The 25,024-nt window shown below is 55.2% G+C and overlaps 1 protein-coding gene across 4 annotated transcripts in view; it reads right to left on the bottom strand.

Annotated features, from left to right (window-relative positions):
* Positions 1-2,324: 2,324 nt before the first annotated feature.
* PLEKHG5 (pleckstrin homology and RhoGEF domain containing G5) overlaps positions 2,325-25,024 on the bottom strand; it is a 46,873-nt gene continuing 24,173 nt past the window's right edge. For 2 of the 4 annotated variants that reach the window (XM_029066013.1, XM_029066015.2), the window contains 20 exons: positions 21,783-21,912; positions 21,491-21,593; positions 20,689-20,749; positions 20,414-20,505; positions 19,133-19,269; positions 18,365-18,528; positions 16,842-17,027; positions 14,169-14,342; positions 13,894-13,989; positions 13,694-13,744; positions 13,190-13,339; positions 12,836-12,946; positions 12,554-12,703; positions 12,164-12,301; positions 11,745-11,864; positions 11,436-11,568; positions 11,085-11,200; positions 9,716-9,894; positions 3,585-4,514; positions 2,325-3,031 (listed from right to left, as the gene is read on the bottom strand). In XM_029066013.1, the coding sequence (XP_028921846.1) occupies positions 3,022-3,031; positions 3,585-4,514; positions 9,716-9,894; positions 11,085-11,200; positions 11,436-11,568; positions 11,745-11,864; positions 12,164-12,301; positions 12,554-12,703; positions 12,836-12,946; positions 13,190-13,339; positions 13,694-13,744; positions 13,894-13,989; positions 14,169-14,342; positions 16,842-17,027; positions 18,365-18,528; positions 19,133-19,269; positions 20,414-20,505; positions 20,689-20,749; positions 21,491-21,593; positions 21,783-21,912 (3,231 nt within the window). In that variant the 3' untranslated portion in view covers positions 2,325-3,021. The remainder of the gene's footprint in view (positions 3,032-3,584; positions 4,515-9,715; positions 9,895-11,084; positions 11,201-11,435; positions 11,569-11,744; positions 11,865-12,163; positions 12,302-12,553; positions 12,704-12,835; positions 12,947-13,189; positions 13,340-13,693; positions 13,745-13,893; positions 13,990-14,168; positions 14,343-16,841; positions 17,028-18,364; positions 18,529-19,132; positions 19,270-20,413; positions 20,506-20,688; positions 20,750-21,490; positions 21,594-21,782; positions 21,913-25,024) is intronic. The other 2 variants (XM_039912085.1, XM_039912084.1) reach the window with 2 other exon arrangements.

Below are 25,024 nucleotides of genomic sequence, written 5' to 3'. Positions count from 1 at the left end.
TCACCAGAACTCCCCCAGACTCAGCTCACCCAGCCCTCAGTACCCCTACACCACCCCACAGGATTCTCAGAGCACCCCCCCAAACCCGCAGGGTTTTCAGAGCCTCCCACCCCAACCGACAGCACTTCCAGTCCCAGTCCTGAGGGTGCCAGGTCCCCCATCCATAACCCAAAGGTCCTCGGCACCCCCCATTCCAACCCATGCGACTCCCAGGACTCCCCCCATCCCAGACCCAGCCCACAAGGCCCTCGGGCCCAAATTCCCCAGGGGCCTCTACCCCTACACCAACCCAAAGAGTTCCCAGCACCTCCCACCACCAATCCACAAGTCCCGTGTCTCCCCACCCCCCACCCCGAAGAACTTCCCCTGACAATAAGTGGGCAGTAACTATCATTAACTGATTAACTACTTGATTGCCCCAGCCCTACCAGACCCCCCCGACACCAACTCCAGGACCCCTCAGGACTCACCCTCGCCCCAGCCCGCCACAGGGCCGCTGACAGAATCTAGGCATCCCAAGCAACCCCCTCTCACCCGCCGAACGCCGCTGCCCTCGGACAATCCCTCTGCTGCCCAAAGCTGCCCTCGGACCATCCCCTCGCCCCTGCCTTCGGCCGAAGTCTGCTTTTGGGATCCATTACCGGCGAGAGGCAGCTCGGCCCCGACCTCCTCCTTCTTCCACGGGCAGAGACCTCCCCCAGCCCCCAACCCCGGTCCTCTCCCCTCCCCCGAGAGCGTCGAGGTCGGCGGGATAGAGACCCCTCTCCGGCCGCAGGCCCCCACTCACCGCCGCCGGCCGGCCCCCCGGCTGCAGCTGCATGACTCCGCGCCCAGGGGAGCGCGCCGGGCCAGGGCGCCAGGGCCCCTGCACGGGGCGGGCCTGGGTCGGGGCTTCCCCGCCGCCCTTCCCTTTCCCCCGACCCCGTTTCTCAGCAAAGCCGCGGCACCACCCCCGAGGGGAAGCTGGTGAGCGAAAAGGCTGGGAGGAGGAAACGTCGAGAGATCAAAGCCCTGAGAGCTTGCCGGGCGGAGAGAGGGGGCGGGCCCGTCCGCCTACCGAGGCCCGGGACCCCCTTATACCTGGCCAGTGACTCAGGTCACACCGTCCTCCCCCACAACCCCGAGGAAGAAAAACGGGAGAGTTCACGAGCCAGGGAACTGGGTCCCTTCTCCGCTCCTGGCAGGCTCGCAGAACCCCATGACGGCTGGAGGGTAAGGCCCTGAGACCGGGGGGTACACAGGTTGCCTCTCCCCCCAACCATCCCGCTTCATCACACCTTGGCCTGGGCCCCCACCCCCCCACAGCAGGGGTGGTAGGTGGGCACCCTCGGGACCTGGAGAGGGACACGGTCGGTTGGAAAGGGGAACCTCAGGAGACTACGCATCCCAACGCACCAAGCGGCCATCTGGACATCGGCTCAGGAGCCGGGCATTGCCACCATTTGGTTTCTTCCTCAGAGGGAGGGTGGGGGTGCAGCAGCCTCTCTACCCACTCCCCACATCCTGTGACATCACACAGGATGGCTTCGCTCTCTGGAAGTTGGGCCCAGAAACATTTCCAGGAGCTAGGTGGAGGGAGTTTGACCCTGGCCCCATCTCCCCAAGAGCAGACCACTTCGAGTCCTCAGGCTTCAGGTTGAGATGGGTCAACTCACTAATTAGTGTGATATTTGTTAAGCACTTACTATGTGCCAGGCACTGTATTAAGTGCTGGGGTGGATACCAACAAATCAGGTTGGACCTAGTCCCTGTCTCCCATGAGGCTCAGTCTTAATCTCCATTGTACAGATGAGGTAACTGAGGCCCAGGGAAGTGAAGTGACTTGCCCAAGGTCACACAACAGACAAGTGATGGAGTCAAGATTAGAATCTGGGTCTTTCTGACTCCCAGGCCCAGGCTCTCTCCACCCACTATCAGACTGTGGTAAATGGCTGATATGACCACCCACTCAGGAGCAGCTTTTAATAATAATTTTGGTATTTGTTAAGTGCTTACTATGTGTGCCAAGCACATTTCTAAGCACTGGGTAGATACAAGGTAATCAGGTTGCCCCACGTGGGGCTCACAGTCTTAATCCCCATTTTACAGATGAGGGAACTGAGGCACAGAGAAGTGACTTGCCCAAAGTCACACAGCTGACAGGTAGCGAAGCCAGGATTACAACCCACTACCTCTCACTCCCAAGTCCAGGCTCTTTCCACTAAGCCACACTGCTTTCACTGAGCCACCATGCAGGCGGGCAGGGTTGCCCGGGCCCCAGGTCTGTTGTCACGAAGACACACAAAAGGCCTGGCAGAAACATAAGGAGGCTTTTCCAAACCAGAGAATATACACAAGTCTTTATAAAAGAAACCAAAAGCTCAATAAATATGCACCTTTATACAAAGACGGGGACTGTGGCGGACCCTGGACCCAGCCCCAGGTAGGACCCAGTGGTTGGAGGTGGGGGGCGGAAGGGAGCTCCCCAGGGGACTGACTCTAAGCAGGCCAGGGACTCTCACTGGAGGTCTCCATTGGCAGAAGAGGGGCTGGTGAAGGGGAAAGGGGAAGAAGGTGAGTGGAGTTGGGCGGGGCCAGCGAGCAGTGGGAACGGAGCCAGTTAGGTTGTCCTGGGTGGAGAGCTGGGCTGGAGCCCTTAGTGGTGCTAGAGGACAGTAGGAAGGAAGGTGGCCCTGGGCAGGGAAGCCATTGGCGAATTAGTGTGGGGCAGGGGCAGAGACTGGGGAAGGCTGGAGGGGTTGGGGAGAGAGGGGGGCGGTTCCTGGTCCCTGGGGGCTTGAGGTCTTTCCCGTCTCCCATCCCAGCCAGTTCTGACAAAGTGCAAATTGGGGTCCTCTCGGTGGGGGCCCCAGCATTCGGCCCCGCTTCTCTCCCCCGACCTCCTCTTGGATGGGGGAGATGGGGGCTTCCGGAGCAGAAGTCTCAGCCTGCAACTGGGACCCGAGACGGCGTCTCTGAGGGGCAGTCGGACGTCTGCCTGGCTCCCTGGCCCGCTGCGGCCCCTTGGGATCCTCCTGCAGTTCAGACCTCCCTGCAGGACAGAGTGGGAGGACGGCTCAATGGCGAATGGCAATTCCAAATCCTGACATCCGAAGCCCCTAAATCCCCACCTCCCCCAAGTTTACCCGGATTAATTTCCCAGCACCCAGAGCCCTAACATCCCTTCATTTATAACCGAATTTCGACCTGACTTAGGACTCGTAATCAATTCAATTATTTTGACCCTTCTAATCATAAATACTTTTATGTCTGTCTCCCCTGTTAGCATGTAAGCTCCTTGTGGGCAGGGAATCTGTCACTTCTTTATTCGGCATTTCTCAAGGGTCTCATTCAGTGGGCACTCGATAAATGCTCCAACTACTTCTACTTCCACTACTTCTGTACCACCTTCCTCCAGGCCCTGTCAATGAGGGGTGCAGATACAGAGGGGAATTCAAGTAATGCCACAAACTCCACCCATGACCTCTGACCTCCCGAGGGAGCATATGAATTCAGAGTGAGGTATGTACCCTCTACTCCCCCAAGATATGGTCCCCAGTTGTCCCTGAACTGCCACCCTCCCCGGACCCCCACCCCGCACTCACGACGCTGTCAGCGTGGAGTTGAGGAGCAGGGTAGTCCTGATACGGTAGAGCTGGGCCAAAGTCAGCTTCCTGTGCTGGGTTGAGGTTGGGGGGAACTCTGGTGGGGTCCTGGGGGGGCCCCCTGAGGCCAGCTCCCTGGACTCACAGCGGGGAAGGGCCTGGTCACCCTGCTCGGACCCTTCCTGTCCCCTCGGGTACCTGGGGGCAGCAGGAGAAACCCTGCCCTTGGCCTCTGCCAGCTCTGAGCTGCCACCACCGCCGCCTCCACTGCCACCAGCGCTATGGCCATGACCGCCGGAAACCCCCACAGGGCCTTGGGGGATGCTGCAGTCCAAGTGTGGCCGGACTTCCTGGGATGGGGACTGGGATCCCGTAGCCCCCGGAGTCCTGGGGAGGCCCCACGTGGGCGGGACCACCAGACATAGCTCTGACAGGCTCCTGCTCGGGGGGAGCAGTGGCCTGGGGGGCCCGGGGGTGGAGAACAGCTGGAGCAGGTTGGCCTCAGATTTGGACTTGAACAGGGCCGGCCGGCAGGGCAGGAACTGCACGGGAGTCCGGCGGCGAAGACGAGGAGAGGGCGGCCGGGGAGATGCGGAAGAGGCGGGGGGCTCGGCTGGCTCCCGTGGCCCTGGGGAAGGCTCCACGGCGGCAGCCACGAAGTCCTGCAGGGAGGTGGGCGAAAGGGTGCCATAGGCCGAGTCGATGGAGCAGGAGCGGCAGCTTCCGCCGGGGACCAGGGGCAGCAGGCCCCGGCCAGTGGGCTCGGGTCCCTGCAGCTCGCGGGCGGGGGGCGTGGAGGAAGCTGTGGTGCTGAGCGAAGTCTCGTCCGACTGAGAGCTGAATGGCCCCCCTCCAAACTCGGGGGAAGACGGCGTCTCCCCAGGCTCCACCACCACCACCGCCAGGGTCTCCGTGGAGCCATCAGACGGGCTACAGAACCAGAGGAGGAGAGGGTCAGGGAGCAGGGGCCCACTCTCTCTGACCCACCCACTAGCCTGGGCCCTCCGCTCCAGCTAAGCAAGCTGGCCCCACTTCCTCTGGCACGATCTTCCAGCCTCAGAGCTGTTGCCCGTGCTATGGGCCCCACCAGGAGGCCTGCTCCTTAAGGCAAAAGCCCATTGGCTGGAAATCCAGGGCCCAAGAACGCCTGGCCCAGGCTCGTTCCATCTGGACCGGCCCCGATCTGCGGCCTCTGAGCACTGAACCGAATGGTGAGCTTTAGCTGACCTAGAAACGGGGACTGATTCACTTCTGAGCTCAACTCATCTCTCTCGTTCAGTCTGTCATTACCAAATCCTGTCAGTTATCTTCACAATTCTAGAATCTGCCCCTTCCTCTCCACCCAACTGCTATTATTCTGATCCAAACACTGTTGATATTCTGTCTTGATTACTGCATCAGCCTCCTTGCTGCCCTCCCTACCTCCTATATCTTTCTTCTCCAGACTACTCTGCTGCCCAGGTCATTTTGCTACAGAAAGCTCAGTCCATGTGTCCCCAATCCTCAAAAATTACCACTTGTTGCCTAGCCATTTCTGCATCAAACAGAAACCCCTTTCCATTGGCTTTTAGGCACTTAATCAGTTCTGTCCCTCCTCTCCTACCTCCCTGTTGTCCTGCTACAACCCAACCTACACGCATCACTTCTCGAACACCAACTTACTCACTGTACCTCAATTTTACCTTTCTTGCTGCTGACCCCTGGCTCACATCCTCCCTCTGGCCTGGAAGCTCCTCCCACTTAATAGGCAACCGACCACCATTCTCCCTACCTTCCAAGCCCTACTGAAATCATAGCTCTTCAAAGATGCCTTCCCTCACTATGCTCTCACCTCCTTTTCTAAGTCTTTCCTTCTGTCTTGGTCTGAACCCATTTGGGTCTGAACCCCTTAAGTACTTTGATATTCACCCCTCCTCCAGGTCCACAGCACTTATGTACATACCCATCTGGAAATTATATTAATGTCTGTCTCCTCCTCTAGTCTGTAAACTCCTTGTAGGCAGGTATCATGTCCACCAGCTCTACATATTATATTCTTCTATGCGCTTAGTACAGTGTTCTGCACACAGTAAGTGCTCAATTAATACCACTGATAGATTGATTCCAAGGGCACTAATTCACTTGGGTAACTGTCCACAGAGGCTACTGGTGCTATAATCCCAGCATCCCCAAGAACTATTTTCAGGTCAAAACCATTGGTCACCTGCAGTGGGGTCCCCAACACCCTATCCCTCTGCCTCGGCTGCACCAAATGAAACACAGAACCTTTCCCCACTGATTCGGATTCTCCAATGACTCCAGGAACCTGGAGGCACTACAGGGGTAGCAGTGTGGCTTAGTGGAAAGAGCATGGGGTTGGAAGCCAGAGGTCATGGGTTCTAATCCCTGCTCTGCCACTCATCAGCTGTGTGATTCTGGGCAAGTCACTTAACTTCCCTGTGCCTCAGTTACCTCATCTGTAAAATGGGGATTAAGACTGTGAGCCCCAAGTGGGACAACCTGAATACCTTGTATCTACCCCAGCGCTTAGAACAGTGCTCAGCACATAGTAAGCACTTAACAAATACCACTCAAGGCTGGAACCAAGGAATCAATCCTCCTGGAAAATGGGGTGAGGGGCTCACCGTTCTCTGGAACCCCCCATCAGACTGGAAACACCTTAAGGACAGGGAATGAATCCTGCCATGCTGAATTCTTCTAAGCAGTTAGTTCAGTGCCTAGCACTCAGTAGGTGTTCAGTAAGTGCCATTAATTGATGACTGAATGACTGATTGACTGAATGTCAGTTACAGAAACCTGGCTCTGGTTCCCCTCCTGCCAAGGTTGGACCAACCCACCTCTCTTACTGAACTTCAATACTCTAGCTTCTCCTGCTCCCTCTCCTCTCATCAGCTCCCACACTAACCCAATGGCTCACTCTCTAAACTATGCATTTGTGCTCTCCATTTCTTTTGCCTCTTCTTTACTGTCTTTATTTGTTGCATGGGTGTTCACAGATGCATGGGTGTGAGTGTGTATACACATAAGGACTACCGGAGTGTATATGAATGCCCATGAGTGAATGTAGGTGGAGCATGAATGACCTGGAGGTGGTGTGTATATATCTGCCAAAGGACTGAGGATTGCTCCCTTTTCTTAGGGTGGGAGAGGGGAATAGGGTCAGATTGTTAGGAGGAATGTTAGGACTGGAGCAGTCCTGAGTTGCTGGGCTCTTTTCTGGTGGCAGAGGGTAGGAAGTGGGAAGAATAGGGGGAGTGCTGGAGGGGCTGAAGCCAGCGTTTTCCTGTATCTGAACTGTGCCCTTTGGGTAGGCTCCACCTGAGTTAATTTTTTCTGGAATTTTGGGTCTGTGAGGGGTGAGGAGTCCTGTTAGAATCTATGGGGACTCCTGGCTCCTCAAGATCTAGGAAACAGTGTTCAGAGTCTCCAACGGGGCGGGGGGGGGGGGGGGGCAGGGAACGGGGGGACTGGAGGAAGCCCAGTACCAGGAAATGAGACTCCACCACACTAGGTCCATTATTCTCTTGAGCTCTCTGATATTTCCTTCCCTTTTGCCATTCTTGCTCATCTCCCTGCTGCCTTTCTTACTCCACTTCCCTGCATGAATCACCCGCCGGTAGAATTTACGTGTCTCCTCGCCTCTCCTGTGCTGATATGCACATACACCCGGACCGGCTTTCTCTCACGCCCACTGACACACACACACAGATGGGCTTCCTCGCACGTACTCCTATTCGCAAAGGAGACATCATCTTAGACGTGTACGAACTCAGCTATGCTCTCTCACCCAATCAGACATACACTCACACAAAAGTGCTCCCAGACAAACATAGATGTGCTCGCCAGTTAGGCCCAACCTGGAGATGTTTTCTCAGTACGCAAAGTGCACAATCCTCCAACCAGACCAAATGTGCTCTCTCAGACACCCACAGAGACATATTTTCTGAGCACGCACGGCGACATGCTCAGACACACTTTATCTTTCTGGTCTCCACTACAGCACTGCAGAACATTTAAGTTTCAGCAGGCAACCGCGTTTTTGCCATACTTCCTGGCCTCACTTGCCTCTGCCACAGAAACTACGATACAATGCACCTGTCTGGGTTGCAGAAAAAACAATTCCCACAATGCACCTGCCTTATCCACAGAATCTACAATTGCCACAAACACAGCACATTATAGGGCTGGGGAATGTGTGCATTTTGTGGGCTTCCCTAACTTGGGTATTGTTTGTGATGCTTCGTTTAGGGGAGGGAGGGTGACTGGGGCAAATCCAGTACCAGGAAATGAGGCTCCCACAAGCTGTGCCCATTATTCTCTTGAGCTCTCTGATATTTCCTTCTCTTCTGCCATTCTCACTCATCTCTCTCCTTTCTTACTCCACTTTCCTGCATGAATCACGCCCTGGTAGAATTTATGTGTCATTGAATTATTTCATCATTTTGTGTGTTTCTGGTCTGTGTCTGTCCTCTCCTGGATTAACTCTTCAAGGGCAGGGACCCTTTCTGACTCTTGCTGGTCTTTTCTCGCTGCACCTACTCAAGCCATGTTCAGCTCCCATTGGGTGAGCATTTATTTATATGTCACTGCAGAAATTTGACCTAGACCGAGGATTTTTTTATGGTATTTGTTAAAACCTTACTTTGTGCCAGAGACTGTACTAAGCACTAGGGTAGATACAAGCAAATCGGGTTGGACATTATCCATATCCCACATGGGGCTCACAGTCTTAAACCCTATTTTACAGATGAGCTAACTGGGGCACAAAGAAGTGAAGTGACCTGCCCAAGGTCACGCAGCAGACAAATGAAGGATCCAGGATTAGAATCCAGGTCCTTCTGACTCCCAGGCCTGTGGTTTACCCACTAGGCCATGCTGCTTCTCAAGAAGAGAGAAGCCCCAGGCTGTGGCTTACAGGCATGCTTTGATCGCCTCTTGCTGGAACGAGGATCTCACTAAGTTCCACCGGGCATCTAGGTTTCATTGGTCCTGGAGCCTGGCTGACTATGGGGGAGGACCACGGAAGGAGGCTGGGGTGGGAAAGTGCCACCTCCACAACATCGATAAATCCGCCCCTTCCTCTCCAACCAAAACGCTACCAGGCTAATCCAATAGTTTATTCTATCCTGCCTTGATTACTTCCTTGCTGACCTCCCAGCCTCCTGCCTCTCCCCATTCCAGTCCGCACTTCACTCTGCTGCCCACATCATTTTTCCACAAATATGTTTAGGACACATTTCCCCACTCCTCAAGAAACTGCAGTGGTTGGCCATCCACCTCTACATCAAACAGAAACTCCTCAGTATTGGTTTCAAAACAGTCAATCACTTTGCCCACTCCTACCTCACCTTGCTACTCTTCTATTACAACCCAGCCCACACACTTCGCTCCTAATAATAATAATAATGAGGTATTTATTAAGCGCTTACCATGTGCCAGGAACGTTACTAAGCGCTGGGATGGATACAAGGAAATTGGATTGAATACAGTCCCTTTCCCACGTGGGGCTCGGAGTCTCAATCCCCATTTCACAGATGAGGTAACTGAAGCCCAGAGAAGTGAAATCACTTATCCAAGGACACACAGCAAACAAGTGGTGGAATCAAGATTAGACTCTATGATCTTCTGACTCCCAAGCCCATGCTCTATCCACTATGCCATAACCTTCTCACGGTTCCTCGACCTCATCTATCTCACCGTCAACCCCTCGCCCACTTCCTGCCTCTGGCTTGGAACACCCTCCTTCCTCATATCCGACAATGACTCTCCCCTCTTTCAAAGTCTTACTGAATGCACATTTCCTCCATGAGGCCTTCCCTGAGTAAGTCGCCCTTTTCTCTTTTCACACTCCCTTACTCACTCCCTTTATTCATCCTCCATCCCAGACCCACAGCACTAATGCCATATCTGAAATTTATTTATTTATATTAATGTCTGCCTCACCCTCTAGATCGTAAGCTCATGTGGGCATGGAATATGTTTGCTTATTGTTAAATTATACTCTCCCCAAGGCTTACAACAGTGTTCTGCACACAGTAGGTGCTCAATAAATACGAATGAATGAATGAATGGTGCGAGTTGGGCTGGGAGCTGCTCGGTAGGGTAGGCAGGAGGGCACCAGGGAGACATACCAGGTCTGAGAGTCTGGACTATTACTGCTTTTGCGCAGGATGGTAGGGGAGCTGGCGGCGGAAGTGCTGGTATCATCTTCTTCATCCTCCTCTTCTTCCTCCTCCTCCTCCTCCTCCAGGCTCTGCAGTTGCTGCTGGCTCCTCTGGTGCTCCTGTAATCTCAACCTCTTCAGCAGGTTCTGGAAATGGGCGGGGGGGAGGAGAAATCAATCATTCATATTTATTGAGTACTTACTGTGTGCCGAGTACTGTATTAAGTGCTTGGGAGGGACAATATAACAGAATTGGTAGACACGCTCCCTGTCCACAATGAGCTTACAGTCTAGAGGCTGTGAGGAAGAACCCAGGAAGCAGAGGTTGTAGGACAGGGGAGGCCCCTGGCCAAGGACTCAGCACCTGTTTCCTACCCCGGCCTCCAACCTCTGAGCAGAGACTAGCAGGAGACAGGCTTCCTCAAAAGTCCTCCCAAACCCTTCCTTTCATTAGCCTTGCTCCCCTTGGACCCCTCTCGGTTCTCTGTCCTCTGTCCCCACGATCACACCATCCCCTAGGCTGGGAGCTCCCTCCCCACCACATCAGATGGATCTCCTCACCAACAGATCAACCCCCAACCCCCGACCCTGGTTAACACCTGCTTATTAATACTATTTTATTGTATCCTGTTACTGTGTTACCGCTTTCGCATGTTATCATTAATCAACTGTATAAATTTTCATTACCCTATTTATTTTGTTAATGAGATGTACATCACCTTGATTCTATTTATTTGCTATTGTTTTTGTCTGTCTGACTCCCCCGATTAGACTGTAAGCCCGTCAAGGGCAGGGACTGTATCTGCTACCTATTTGTACATTCCAAGCGCTTAGTACAGTGCTCTGCATATAGTAAGTGCTCAATAAATACTACTGAATGAATGAATGAATGTTCCCACTTTCAAATCCCTTCAAAACCCAGCTCCTCCAACAAGCCTTCTCCAGCATCCTGGGCCATATCATCCCCTCATCTCATGACTCTCTCTCATGTGCTTAGTACAGTGCTTTGCACGCAGTAAGCTCTCAATAAATACAACTGACTGAACTCCTTTGTACTCGTGTACAAATGCCTGCTCAGTTTACTGATCTGGACTACTGGAGGTGTAGACATTTTTTATGTGCCTCCCTCATGAGCGCATAAGCTCCTTATAGGCAGAAAAGGCATCACTTCATTATTCTGAACTTCCCTAATGCCTAACACAGGATGTCGCACCAAGTGGGTGCTCAATATATGCTAATACTACCATTACTACTCAATGACTGATCCATCATCGACTCCACTTCTCCCTCCGCTCTACCCTTACTGACCCTGCCCCAGCTGGACCCCTCCCCGTCACCTGGGCATTGTAAATGGCTTCTACCCAGCTCCGGCACAGAGCCTGCCCGCTGGCCTGGAAGGTGTAAGCAGCCACAGCGCTGTGAAATTCATTCAGATAGATGAGAAGGAAGGAACCTGAGGGGACAGTGGGGGTAGAGCAGTTAGGAAGGAGAGACTCAGCAGCACAGGAGACAGATGCCCCAGCGGGCTCCCCTCCCCACTCCCCAGCTCAGGGGGTTGCATCCCTCCCATTGGAAACAGGGGTCCCTGGGCACTTGGAGAAAGCTGCCGGGGAGCCCAGCCAGGCCGGAGGAGGGAACTGGGAGGGTGTGGGGGTGGGGGTGCTGCAGGAAGCACCGCAGGCACTCACCAGGGTCCCGGAGCTCCCGGCAAACGATCTTGTCCACAAGCAGCGGCTGCCGGATGACCTTGGTCCGTTCGGCCTTCTTCACTGGCTTGGTGACCAGGAGAAGGTCGGTGAAGAGGAAGCAGTACACGTCCATCTGGAGGGGTAGGGCGAGGGGCCGGGGTCACTACCAAGCGGACTGGCGGGGGCTGTAGGGGAGAACTGGGTGGCGGGGGGGCTGGGGATCTCCAGAGGGGCCTCCGCGGTGACAGTCATTATGGGGTGAGGGGTCAGATGAGGGGTCAGGGCTGGCCAAGAAGGAGCTGCCCCCACCTTGCTATCCTTGCCTTCCTTCATCCTCATACTGCCTTCCAGAAGCAGCTGCCGCGTGTCATCAGGAGATGCCCCGGGGATGGGGGCTGTCAGGTCCAGGCGCAGAAACTCCTTCAGGAGCTAAGGGGTGGAAGGGTCAGGAATCGAAAGCCAGGGGAGGGAAGACTGGGAGGTGAGGGTGTCCAATGTGACACTTGGGCAAGAGGCAAGGCAGAGAGGCCCCAGGGTAGGGGGCAGGACCAAAGTTTGGACTGGCCCAGACTCTCTGAGGAAACATGGCCAGGGCACTGGAAGGGAGTTTCTCCGAACCAGGCCTCCTCCCTCCTGGGACACGGCAAGCGGGAAGATGAGGAGCCAGGGGCATGGGGAGTTGGGGAGATGGGGCTGGGGGAGGGAAGCTGGGCCTGGAACTCTGTTACCTTGTCCACCTCGTCCGTGCTGCTCTCCACCACTTCATACGAGTCGATGCGGCTGACGATGGCTGCCAGGCGCAGCTGCTCCTGCCGCTGCCGCATCCGCGAATTCACGTGATTAATGAACCGCTCCACGGAGCCAATCTGGGGGTGGCGAAGGCCGGTGGGGGGACGGAACTCACATACATGGCCAGGATGGGGCAGGACTCACAGTCGGGACCAGGGAGGGGGATAACGTACCCAGAGCCGGGGGGAGTGGGAGAGTGGGCAGAACTCACATGCAGGGCCAAAGAGGTGGGACCCACACCCACATCCACTGAGGCAGGGGGACAGGACTCAATCCCTGTCGGTCCCTGCACTGGTCCAGCCTCTCCCCGCCGTCCTCCACCCGGTTACCATGGTGATGATGGCATCCTTGGTGCGTGGCTCATCTGTCTTCTTCAGCACCGACTTGAGCAGCAGTGGGTACTTGGTGAGGCGCTGGTGGGGCTTGACTAGCATGTCACTCAGCTTCAACCGCTGGCATTGCTTGTGCTTCTCTGCCCACTGCAACCACAGGGCATTGAAGTGCCTTCCTGAATTCTCGAAGAATTCCTGAATCCTGAATTCTTCCGGGGTCTTCGGCCCACCCGCCCGCCTCCACCCTGGGGGCCCACCTCTCCCGCCGGTCCCCCTCACCGTGACGTAGACCCTGAATAGGTCGTTGTCCCGCAGCAGGTTCCGCATATATTCCATGCAGTGCTCCTCTTCCATGCAGTAGCGGATGTACGGCTTGAACAGGGAGCCAAACTGGGAGCGGGAAGGTAGGGAGGGCATCAGGGACCGGCAGCTCTGGGATCCGGGGTCCCAGGTTGTGAAGGGCTGGAGGCTCAGGGGTGCATCTTCCCTGCCCAGGCAGTCAATCCACCCAGGCTCTGCGTCTCCAGGAGCAGTGCGTGGGCCCCGTGGGAAGATCCGTGGAACGCGGACCTCCCCCTGCCCTGGGCCAGAGTCGTCTGACCCAGCCATCCCACCCCTACCCAACTCTCGTACCATCTTGAAGCCCTTGAGGAAGTCTCCGGGCTGCAGCAGGGCCCGTGTGCGCCTGGCCTTCTCCAGCACTGGCGCCATCACACTGCTCCACAGGCTCCGATGCAGCTGGATTATCTCCTGGATGTTGCTGAACAGACGCTCTGCCTCCACCTGATCCCCACGCCGGCGGGGGGGAAACAGACAGAGAGCTCAGCTGAGACAGAGAGCTCAGCTCCACCCCCTCCCCAGGCAGGCACCCCCTCCTCAATCAGCCACACCCTTCCTTGCTCCACCCCACTCCTCTCCAATCAACCACACCCCTTCCTTGCTCTGCCCTTCCCCTCTCCAATAAGCCACACCCCCTCCCAGGAAGCCCGCAGTGCCCAGCCTCAGTCAAGAGGCCAGACCTACCACCTGCCCTGTTGCTCCACACCCCTGAAGAGTGAGCACACCCCAACTCTGGGTTCCAGAGCTCCCGGCTGGGGGTCACTCAGCCTCTCCTCTGCCTCAGGGTCCTGCCCTCACCTCACATAGAAGACCAGATTCCTGCAGGTTCAGGAGGCAGCACAGGAAGAGCTGTGGAGACAGCAGGATGGAAATTGGGGGTCAGTGCAAGACCTGGTCCATAGTCCCTCCCATATCCTCCTGGCCCAGGGGCCCCTCCTCCGGGCCGACCCTGCTGGCAGCGGAGCTCCGGCTCTGGGGGTGGGACGGGGACTACTCACATCCGTGATCACGCGCAGCTTCTTAATATATGTGGCCTCCGTGTGCAGCAGCTCCCACACGGCCTCCTGCTGGTGGCACTGCCGGCGGGTCAGCATCTGGGCGGGGGAAGGGGCAGGGGCTGAGGCAAGGGGGTGACTGGGGGAAGGCTGATGGAGCACTTATCCCTTTGGGCTGGGGGCAGAAGGCGATGGGGTAGGGAGGAGTTGCTGGAACCCAGGGCACCCTGCTTATGTCCCCCGCCCCCCCAGGTGGGTTGTATGACCAAGGGTGTCACCTCGGACCCATCGATGAGCTCCTGCCAGCTGTCCTCCAGGCACAGATCGGTGTCCTCCTCGTCCTCCTCCTCCCACGAGTCCTGGTCGAAGCAGAGCCGCTGGGGCAGTTTAGGGAGGCCAAAGAGGCTGTACGAATGCAGTTTGCTCTCCAGCTGCTCCATCTTGTCGAGCTCCTAGGGACAGAACTGATGGATGAGAGGAAAGGAGAGGGGGCAGGACTGCTGGGCGAGGGGAGAGGAGATGAGTAGGACTGCCAAGTGAAGGGAAGGGAGAGGGAGCAGGACTGCCAGGTGAGGGGAAGAGAGAAGGGGCAGGACTGTTAAGTGAGGAGAAGGGAGAAGGGCAGGACTGCCGGGCAAGGGGAAAGGAGGGGGTCAGGACTTCCAAGCAAAGGGAAGAGAGAGAGGCAGTACTGCCAGGCAAGGGGAAGGGAGAGGGGCAGGACCACCAGGTGAGGCGAAGGGAGAGAGAGAGGAGGCAGGACTGTCGAATGAGGGGAAGGGAGACAGAAAGGGCAGGACTGTTGGGCAAGAGGAAGGAAAAGGGCGCTGGACTGCTGGGTGAGGGTATAGTACTGCCAGGGAAGAGGGAGAAGGGAACACTTTCCCATCACCGTAGACAGCACCACTATCCTTCCTATCTCACAAGCCCATTATCCTTGACTTCTCTCTTTCAACCCACATATTCAATCACTAAATCCTGTCAAGTCAATCTCCACACCATCACTAAAATCCATCCTTTCCTCTCCACCCAAATTGCTGCCATGTTAATCCAAGCGTGTATCTTATCCCACCTTGATTACTGTATCAGCCTCCTTGCTGACCACCTGCCTCATTCAATCGTATTTATTGAGCACTTACTGTTTGCGAAGCACTGTACTAAGTACTCGGGTGACCCGTCTCTCCCCACTTTAGACCATACTTCACTCTGCTGCCGGATCATTTTTCTACAAAAACATTCGGTCCACGTTTCCCACTCCTCAAGATCTTCCAGTGGTTGTCCATCCACCTCTGCATCGAACAAAAACTCCTCACCACTGGCTTTAAAGCACTCCCAACACCTTGCTACTCTCCTACTACAACCCAGCCTGTACACTTGGCTCTTCTATTTCCAACCTACTCCCTGTACCTCGATTTCATCTAACAAGCTGCCGACCTCTCTCCCATCTCCTGCCTCTGGCCTAGAACACCCTCCCTTTTCATATCCAAAATTATTCTCTCCACCTTCAAAACTTTATTGAGGCACATCTACAAGACACCTTCCATAATTAAGCCCTAATCTCCTCTTCTCCCACTCCCTTCTGTGTCGCCCAGCCCCACAGCACTATGCACATATTCATAATTCATATTAATTTCTGTCTTCCCCTATAGACTATAAGTGCATTGTGGACAGGAAATGTGTCAGTTATATTGTGTTGTACTCTCCCAAGTTCTTAGTATACATTAAGTACTCAATAAATACAACTGACTGTGACAGACTGCCAGGCAAGAGGGAAGGAGAGGGGACAGGACTGCCAGACAAAAAGAAGGGAGAGGTAGGGAAGACTGCCGGCTGAGAGAGGATAGGATTTCCAGGCAAGAGAAAGGGAGGGGGGACAGGCCTACCAGGTAAGAGGATGGGAGAGGGGACAGGACTGCCAGGCAAGAAGAAGGGAGCAGGGGCAGGACTGCTGGGGGTGGAGAGTGAGGGTACAGAACTTTTGGGCAAGAGGAAGGGGGAGGGGACAGGCCTGCCAGGAGAAAGGACTACCAAGTAAGAGGACAAGAGAGGGGGCAGGACTGTTGGGTGAGGGGACGGGGGCGATACTGCCAAGTGAGGGGAAAACACTTCCAAGTAAGAGGATAGGAGAGAGGGTAAGACTGCGGGGCAAGAGAAAAGGAGAGGTGACGGTTCTGCTAGATGAGGGGACAGGACTGCCGGGCAAGCGGGAGAGAGAAGGGACAGGACTGCTGGGCAAGAAGGGGGAGAGGGCAGAACTGCCAGGCAAGAGGAAGGGAAAGGGGACGGGACTGCCAGGCAAGGGGAAGGGACAGGACTCCTAAGAGAAGGGTAGGGAGAAAGGACAGAACTGCCGGACAAGAGGAGAGAGGGCAGGACTGCCAGGTGAGGGGAGATGGGGTAGAACAGCCAGGTGAAGAGGCGAGGGGGCACGACTGCCAGGTGAGGGGAATAGTAACAACAATAATATTTGTTAAGCACTTCCTATGTGCCAGGCACATAGTCTTCCCCTAAGTGCTGGGGTAGATACAAGCTAATCAGGTTGGACATAGTCCCTGTCACACATGGGGCTCACAGTCTTAATCCCCATTTTATAGATGAGGAAACTGAAGCCTAGAGAAGTGAAGTGACTTGTTCCAGGCCAGGATTAGAACCCAGATCCTTCTGACTTCCAGACCCATGATTTTTCCACTATGCCCTGCTGTTTTAGGGGCAGGACTGCCCGTTGAGGGAAAGGGAGAGAGGGGCAGGACTGCCAGGTGAGGGGAAGAGAGTAGTGTGAGGCTCAGGGGTCCTGCAGCTCAGTTCCATTCCCCCTCCGCAGGCCTGCGCCCCTCTCAGGGGAGCAGGGAAGGACTGTACGTGCCGCCTCCAAGGTAAGCATGGTGGAGGACCACAGAGGGGCTGGAGTGTTACTGTGTGGAAGAGGAGGGGGCCCAGGCTGGGACACACACCCTGACGAAGGACCCGGCACTGGGGCCTGAGCCGAAAAGGCCGCTGAAGCGACTGGCCGCACGGTTCTTCCAAGTGTCGATGCCGTTGCTGGGCAGGGAACAGCTGGACGGCAGCGGTGACTCCTGCCCTGGAATGCTGGGCTCCCCCAGGAACTCCGTCATGTTCTTCCTCCTCCGACCGGGGGCCTGCAGCCCGGGGAGTGGAAGCAGGAGCCCAGTCAGTGGTGGAGAGAGGACCCAGAGGCCCACCCCATTCCAAGACCCCATCAGGTGCCAACCCCTGCCACCCGGTGGTACCAGGCCCCATCTTGGCCACCCAGGGCTGCCTCTTCCTCCTTCTCCCACCCTTCCCTTGTCGCCACCATGCTCTCCTCCAGTGGTAAGCAGGTCCTTGCTGCTGGAACAGATGTGGCTGCCAGCTCCCCTCTCTGAAGGAGAGATCTCTGCCCTTTCCTGGCCTGAGGGTGAGGGTCCTTCCCCTCCGGCAGGCACAGCCTATTGCATCCTGAAACGCATTCCCTCATCCAGCTGGCCTGGGGATCTCTGAGTCATGATGACCTCGCCCTTGTCTTACCAACCCAGCCCCTTCCCTCCCTCTTCTCTCAGCTCCCCTCACCTGAACACACAGGCAAACACAATATCATTCATACACACATTACGTACACACATAAACACCCACTCACACAGGAACACAGTCAAGCACCGGCACACTCTGCCCTGGGCTTTGCCCTGTTGGGTGCTGATAAACCAGGGCTGGCCACACCTCCGGAAACAGCTGTTCTCAAGCACACCCAGCGGTCACTCAGCCCAGCCATCACCCAGCCCTGCCGGGTGGGTAACCCGCCTGGGTCAGGTAGAGGGACTGGGAGATACTATCGATTTCCAAACCCAGCTGGAGCTTGGGAAGCCCAGGCTTGAGCCAGGACTGACCTGAGGCAAAGATTTGGGAGAGAACAGCTGTAGTGTTTGGGGGTGGGAAAGGAGGTGAGTGGACATGCTTTTAGACAGATAAAAACAAGCCCTAGCCCAGCTTCCCTGGACACTGGAGAGCTGCTATGACAGGACGACGCCAGGGAGAGAAGGAGGAGGACAATGCACTGGGGCACTGGGGATCCCCACTAACTCCCTGACTTCCCACCTGCCTTGACTGCCCCGCACCGAAGGTGAAGCCCCTAAGGACTCAGCCCTACTGGAAGTCTCACTAGCCTGGCTCACCCACATCCTGCTCCCTCTCCACCCAGTCGCCCCTCCTCTGGACTGTTGCCTCAGGAAAGAACAGAACTACTATAGCTGAGGCTGAGCAGAAGCCGAGGGGGCGGGAGGGAGGGAAAGGGACCCTTTATGTATGTGACCAGGGCACTGGGTGGTCCCCAAAGAGCTGAGCAAGCCCCGCTCCCTGCCCCTCATCTCCCAGCCCACAGTCAGGGCCCCAAGTAGGGCTGCAATGAGGCAGTCAGCCCCACAGGAACCGGAAGCTCCATGCCCAGCCCTCACCCACCCTAAGCCCCTTCCTCCCTACATACCAGGATGTCCAGGCTCTCCCGACGGCAGGCCGACTGGTCGGGTCTCTCCAGGGCTGGGTGGAAAGGCAAGGAGGGCAGGGCCCCTGTCGGACGCAGGATGGGTAAGCTCTGTGACTTGAAGTCCTTCACTGCCTGCTCCACCTTCAGCTCATCGCCGGGCTTAGCTGGGGAAGAGTCGGAGGCAACGGTGAGGACGGAGCACTTGGCTCTACCACCGGCCCGAGCTCTCGTTATCATCAGAGACTGAGGCAGAAAGCAGGGTGAGCCCAGTCCTGGGATCACAGCTGCGGTCTCCCCAGATGCGGGGAGTCACCCCTTATTCCCAGGTTTCAGCCTCCCTGCTCCAGTTACCTTCCCGTATCTTAAAACCCCCTCACCCCTCCTCAGGTTCCTGGGCCCCCTGGCCCCGCGCCGCTCTGTCCTGAAGTTCTCAGAGCCTGGCATTTCTGTGGCTGCACTGATCCCACCCCAGTGCTGTCGGCACCTCTGCCCCATGACCAGCTCCACTGCTTCTTCCTGGGGCGCGGGGAAGATCTCTGCAGCTAATGGGGCACACACCTGTATGCTAATGAACTGGCTCCCGGCCAATGGGAGTGCAAGCCCGCTGGGCTGGCCCGGCCTCGGATCCCGAAGCAGCAGGAAGATTTGGGGCCGGATTGTAGCCACAGAAGAAGGTTTAGAAAGACCACGCCCCCGCCCTCCTTTCCAGCCCTGCCTCTGCTCCAGGCGCCAGCCCCCAAACCTCCATTCGGGATGAGGGATACTCACCTTTGACCCTCAGGTAGTGGCCCCCAAACCTGTAAGCCTCGAAGTTGAGGGACAGAGGTGTGTTGGACTGGTCCAGGTAGATGTCCACTTTGCTCAGCTCCACACCCTTCCTCTCAAACACTGGCAGTAGCACCTCCCTGGGGATCGGGGGATGGATCACTGCTCACGCTGCCCATGGCCTGCACCCCTTGGGGTGGGGGAGCAGTGAGCCCCTGCCCCATCTCCCCCTGCAACCCCTCAACCTCATTCCCAGTCCCTCTTTTCCTCTTCCTGAATAACCCAAGAACCTCAAATGATTTTACACACACACACAATATCTCAGATTGTCAACACCACAAGGGACAAGGGACCATGTTTAATTCCCACTTGTGAACCTTTGTCAGTGCTTGGTACAGTATTCTGCACACAGTAAGTACTTAATATTACTATTATTACATACAACAGATGTAAAGACAAACTACAAAGACCTTCCCACTCAGTTACAATCATACTGATACACTGTGGGATGCATATGCATGCGCACACGCAAACACACACACACACACACCCCCACCTCCTGTAGACTAAACTATATAAGAACCCAAGGCCATAGCCACACTATTGCTGGACTTGACCTCTGGCCCCATCCAGCTCAAGACTGCATGGCCTCGAGGAAAAGAACATGGATCTGGGAGTCAGATGACCTGGGTTCTAATCCTGGCTCTGCCCATTACTTGCTGAGTGACACTGGGCAAGTCACAACTGCACTGGGATTCAGTTTCCTCAATTGTAAGATGGGGATAAAATCCTACTCCCTCCTACTTAGACTGTGAGCCCCATGTGGGCCAGGGACTATGTCCAACCCGATAAAACACTATCTATCCCAGTGCTTAGAACAGTGCTTGACACAAAAGCACTTAACAAATACCATATTAAAAAAAATAAAAAAGGACTCTGTCTCTGTCAGCAGCAAAAAAACACTTGGGAGAAAGCATGTGATGTCTGCCCTCCTACACATCTAATCTCATGGTTAGGAATGGACCTTCCAACATTCCCAACTTTTCCCTAACTCATCACATACATTCTGTTGTATTGTATTCTCCCAAGTGCTTAGTACAGTGTTCTGCACATAGTAAGCACTTAATACCATTGATTCATACATACTCAGACTCAATCATACTTTCACAGACACACAAAAACACACACACCCCAACTCCTCACAGAAGATGGACAAATACACACATGCACACATTCACATGCACACATTCACATACACCAATTGTGGATAGCCAGGGCCCTCACCCCAAAGACTTCTTCTTCATGGCAGGAACAATCTCTGTCTCCATGTCCACATTAAGGTCGAATTTCAGGGTGAAACACTCCTTGCTTGGATCCTGGAGGTGCGGGGAGAGCATCAGGGACCCTCAAACTCCAGAACCCCAAGTGAAAATAAGTTCTGTAGCTGTGGTTCAAAAGCAGGGGGCTGGGAATGGGAGTTGAGGGCAGGAGGAAGGGAGGACTCAGGGGCCAGGAAGCACAACCGAGCAGGACTCTGCGGGGAGCCGGTGCTGCCTTACGTCTGTGTGCCTCCGCCGGGCCTTCTTCTTGGACAGTTTCAGGCCAGAACTCTTCCTGTCCCTGAGGGGCACAGAGGCAGGCAGGTGAGCATTGGTTATGGGGGTTTGGGAGGGGCTGCAGAGACATCTCTGCCCCCGACGCTTGCACCACCCCCACTACACCCCGCTGGCGCCCTGATTTTCAGCAGAGAAAGGGTCAGATGTGGTCACTTTCCACATAACAGTGGGGACCCACACCAGGCCGGGACCACTGGGGGAGCCTTGCCAGGCTGGGGACTACGGGATAGCCAGAGGGGGAGCCACACTGGGCCGGAGATGCAAGGGTGGAGACCTGCACTGGGCCGGCCTGGCTTCTGCCCAGCCCAGCCCCTGCTTCTCCCATTAGGAGAAGTAGCGTGGCTCAGTGGAAAGAGCACGGGCTTTGGAGTCAGAGGTCATGGGTTCGAATCCCGGCTCTGCCACTTGTCAGTTGTGTGATTGTGGGCAAGTCACTTAACTTCTCTGTGCCTCAGTTACCTCATCTGTAAAATGGGGATTAAGACTGTGAGCCCCACGTGGGACAACCTGATTCCCCTGTGTCTACCCCAGCGCTTAGAACAGTGCTCTGCACATAGTGAGCGCTTAACAAATACCAACATTATTATTAGCCAGGGATACAGGGCCAGCCCAGGGTCTGGCTAATGTGGGCATGCCCTTCCATGGCCCGCGTGGAAATTACATCGACGTGTTTTAAAAAGGGCAAGAACTACCCTCTCTCCTGAGCTAAACTTCCACCCCCCCCACGTACGCCCCCCATACGTACCCTTTGCCATCCATTAACCCTTCCTCGTCCTCCTCCAGGTCCGAGGCGGGGCTGGTGCGGGGAGGACATGACCGCGTGGAGACGTTCCGCGCCAGGACCGAGCCTACAAATAAGGAGGGAGGAGCGAGAAAAGGTAAACCTCTGCCCCTCCTCCCCCATCGGTTCTTTCCCAGACATTCTGTGCCCATGGCACCCAGGAAAGACTCCAAAGTTGGAAGGTCATGGACCAGCTGGGAAGGTGTGAGAGAGGGGCCGTGCCCCAGGGACGCCCCAAAACCCTTGCTTCTCTGACCTTGGGGAGGCAGGTCGAAGCGGATGTGTCCGTCGAAGTGCATGGCACTGTGGAATTTGCTGTCACATGCTTCACACAGGTTGAGGGGCCCACGGTGATGGAGCTGCTGGCAGTCTGCGTGGTGGCATACCTGGAGCCAGGAGAGGGGCAAAGGGTGCAGGTGAGGAACAGCAGGAGGCAAGGAGGATCCTGGTCAGACATCACCTGCTCTAACCTCTCCACCCGCTCCATCGGGAGCACTGCGCTAATTCATCATTTCTGGGTAGTTCCTAGGGGTCCTGATGGATGGAAGACCTGACCTACTAACAGATGTACCCAGCCGCTCTGGCCTGGTATTGAGAAGACCTGGGTTCTAGTCCCAGCTCTGCCACTGGCCTGCTTTGTGACCTTGGGCAAATCGCTTTACCTCTCTGGACCTCCATTTCCTCCTCTGTACCTACTCTCCCTCCCTTTAGACTGTGAGACCTGTATGGGCAGGACCTGAGTTCAATCTGATTATTTCGTATCTACCCCACCATTTGGCACCCAGTAAGCATTTAATAAGTATCATCATCATCATCATCATTACTACTATTAGGAACTAACAAAACCACTGAAGGACATGCACAGCATGAAGCTGATTATACAACCAACAGATTGTCTGAATCCAGGTTTGTTTTGGTGATGAAAGAATTTCAAAAACTGAATACAATTGGATAAACACTCCAGTGACCAAATCCAGTTCAATTATTTGAACTCTGAACTATCTGAATTAGCTCCAGTTCCAACTGGTTTGGATTTCTGGCTTTCTACTATTAAGAGAAATATGGTTCTATACCAACAGTATATTGCAATAGTAAACACTTTACTATCAGCTGTCTCATTCTACCCCGACACCCCTGTAATAATAAAGGCAGATGCAGTAGTCAAGGCAGGAGAGGATAACTGCTATGATCACCTTAGTAGCAGTATGAATTTGAGAGAAATGGACAGAGTTTAGCAATATTGTTGAGGTAGAACTGACAGGACTTGGGAACAGGCTGAATATGTGGGTTGAATGCGAGATGAGTTGAGGATAATGCCAAGGGTATGGGTTTCAAGACAGGGAGGATAGTGGCATTGTCTAGAGCTTGGGTGGGAAGATGAGTTCTGTTTTGGTCATGTTTAGCTTGAGGTGTAGGTGGGAGATCTAGGTAGAGAAGTTTTGAAGGCAAGAGAAAATGCAAGACATCAGAGAAAGAGAGCCATCAGGGCTGGAGATGTAGATTGGGAATCATCCAGGTAGAGATGGTAGTTGAAGCCAAGGGGACGAATGAGTTCTCCAGAGGAGAGGGTGCAGATGGAGAATAAAAAAGGGGACCTAGAACTGAACCTTGAAGGTCTCCCCAGTTAGGAGGTGGGAGGTAGAGGAGGAGCCGGCAGAAGAGACTGAGAATGAGCAGCCAGAGAGATAGGAGGAGAACAAGAAGAACGAAGCTAAGGTTGGATGCTTCTAGAAGGAGGGTGGTCTACAGTGTTGAAGGCAGCTGAGAGGTCAAGGAGGATTGGGTAGAGTAGAGGCTGTTGGATTTGGCAAGGAGATCATTGGCGACTTCTGAGAGGGAAATTTTGGTGGAGTGGGGGCGGGGGGCGCTGCCGGTGGAAGCCAAATTGAAGGGGATCAAAGAGAGAATTGGAGGAGAGGAACTTGAAACAGCAGGTGTAGACAACTCGCTCAAGGAATTTGGAGACGAATAGTAGGAAGGAGATGAGGTGATAAATGGAGGGAGCCATAGGGTCGAGAGGAGGGTTTTTTTAGGATGCGGATACATGAGCATGTTTGAAAGCAGTGGGGAAGAAGCCACTTCTGCTGCTGCTGGAGAGGAGCAGGGGAGATTTTAGGGAGATCACACCTAATCAGTAAAGTACATGGCCCCATCATTAGTGGAAAAAGAAGGGGCATGGGGGTTTGTGGAGGGAGTCAAAAGTCTGAAACAGCTGGTGCAGTCAGTGGGTATGAAGTATTGGATGGAGAAGTATTCAACAGAGGACGAATACACATAGGCCTACGAAAATAACAATAATAATAATACTTATGGTATTTTGTTAAGCACTTACTGTGTGCAAGGCACAGTTCTAAATGCTGAGGCAGTTACAAGATAATCGGGTTGGACACAATCCCTGTCCCACATGCGGCTCACAATCTTACCCCTCATTTTACAGATGAGGGACCTGAGGCACAGAGAAGTTAAGTGACTTGCCCAAGGTCACACAGCAGACAAATGGTAGAACTGGGATTAGAACCCATGACCTTCTAACTCCCAACCCCATGCTCTATCCACTAGGCCACGCTGCAAAATACATGTAAACATATATCCCTATGTCTAAAATCCAATGCACACAATTCATACATGTGCCCACAGATATACACACCCCCTCCACATGCCTCCAGGTAGGCACATGTTTGTATGGCTTGCATCTGCTCTCACACCCACATATACACAAGCAGCACACTCTCTCTTACCCCCCACCTCCCCAACATCTCTTTTTCCGGGCCCTGAGCTTGCTCTGGACATTGTTTTAGGGTTCAGTCGGGCTCGTGGAAAGAGTTCGGCCACCCCGGCTGCCTGGGTGGGAGCTGGTAGGGGAGGGCGAGGGGAAACCTTGGGGGGCTGGGGCCGGTCCTCAGGAAGCTAGCGGTAGAAGAAACGGTGGAGGCTGCGGGGTGAGGGTCCCCTCTGTCCCCGTGGCTGGCCCTCTGCGGCGGGAGAGGCCGGAAAAAGACCGGATGGGTGGACAATGCAGCGGCACCGCCCAGAATGTCTGTCCTCTGCCCGGCACCGGGGGCTGGGGGGGTCGGGGACCCCCTTGCAATCCCTCCCGCACCCCACCCTGCTGTTGCGGGGACCCAGCCGGACAAGTGACCCCAGGGCAGGAACAGAGCTGACGGGGCCCCCCTTCCCCGGGCCGGGCAGGGGCTTTGGGTGCCCAGCCCTCAGACAGGACCTTCCCCACTGGCTAGGCCGGACTGCGGGGTGGTCCGGGGCTGGGGTGGGGGATGGACAACCAGAGTGGGCCTCGGGGCCGGCCCTGCACCCCTCGTCCTCCTGGCCTCCCCCAGAGCCCCGTGTCCTGGCCACATCACAGGATGGAGGAAACAGGGGTCTGCACCCCCGCCCCTGGACGATGCTCCGGACAATGCTCCGGCCTCCACTTCCTGCCATTGTGCCACGGGACCGCCCGCCCCCTCCAAGGGGGGGCTCTCTTCCTCCGGGGGGGCCACC

The sequence above is a fragment of the Ornithorhynchus anatinus genome, chromosome 5, assembly GCF_004115215.2.
Source record: "Ornithorhynchus anatinus isolate Pmale09 chromosome 5, mOrnAna1.pri.v4, whole genome shotgun sequence".
Taxonomy (NCBI): domain Eukaryota; kingdom Metazoa; phylum Chordata; class Mammalia; order Monotremata; family Ornithorhynchidae; genus Ornithorhynchus; species Ornithorhynchus anatinus.
This window is presented reverse-complemented; position numbering and strand designations above follow the sequence as displayed.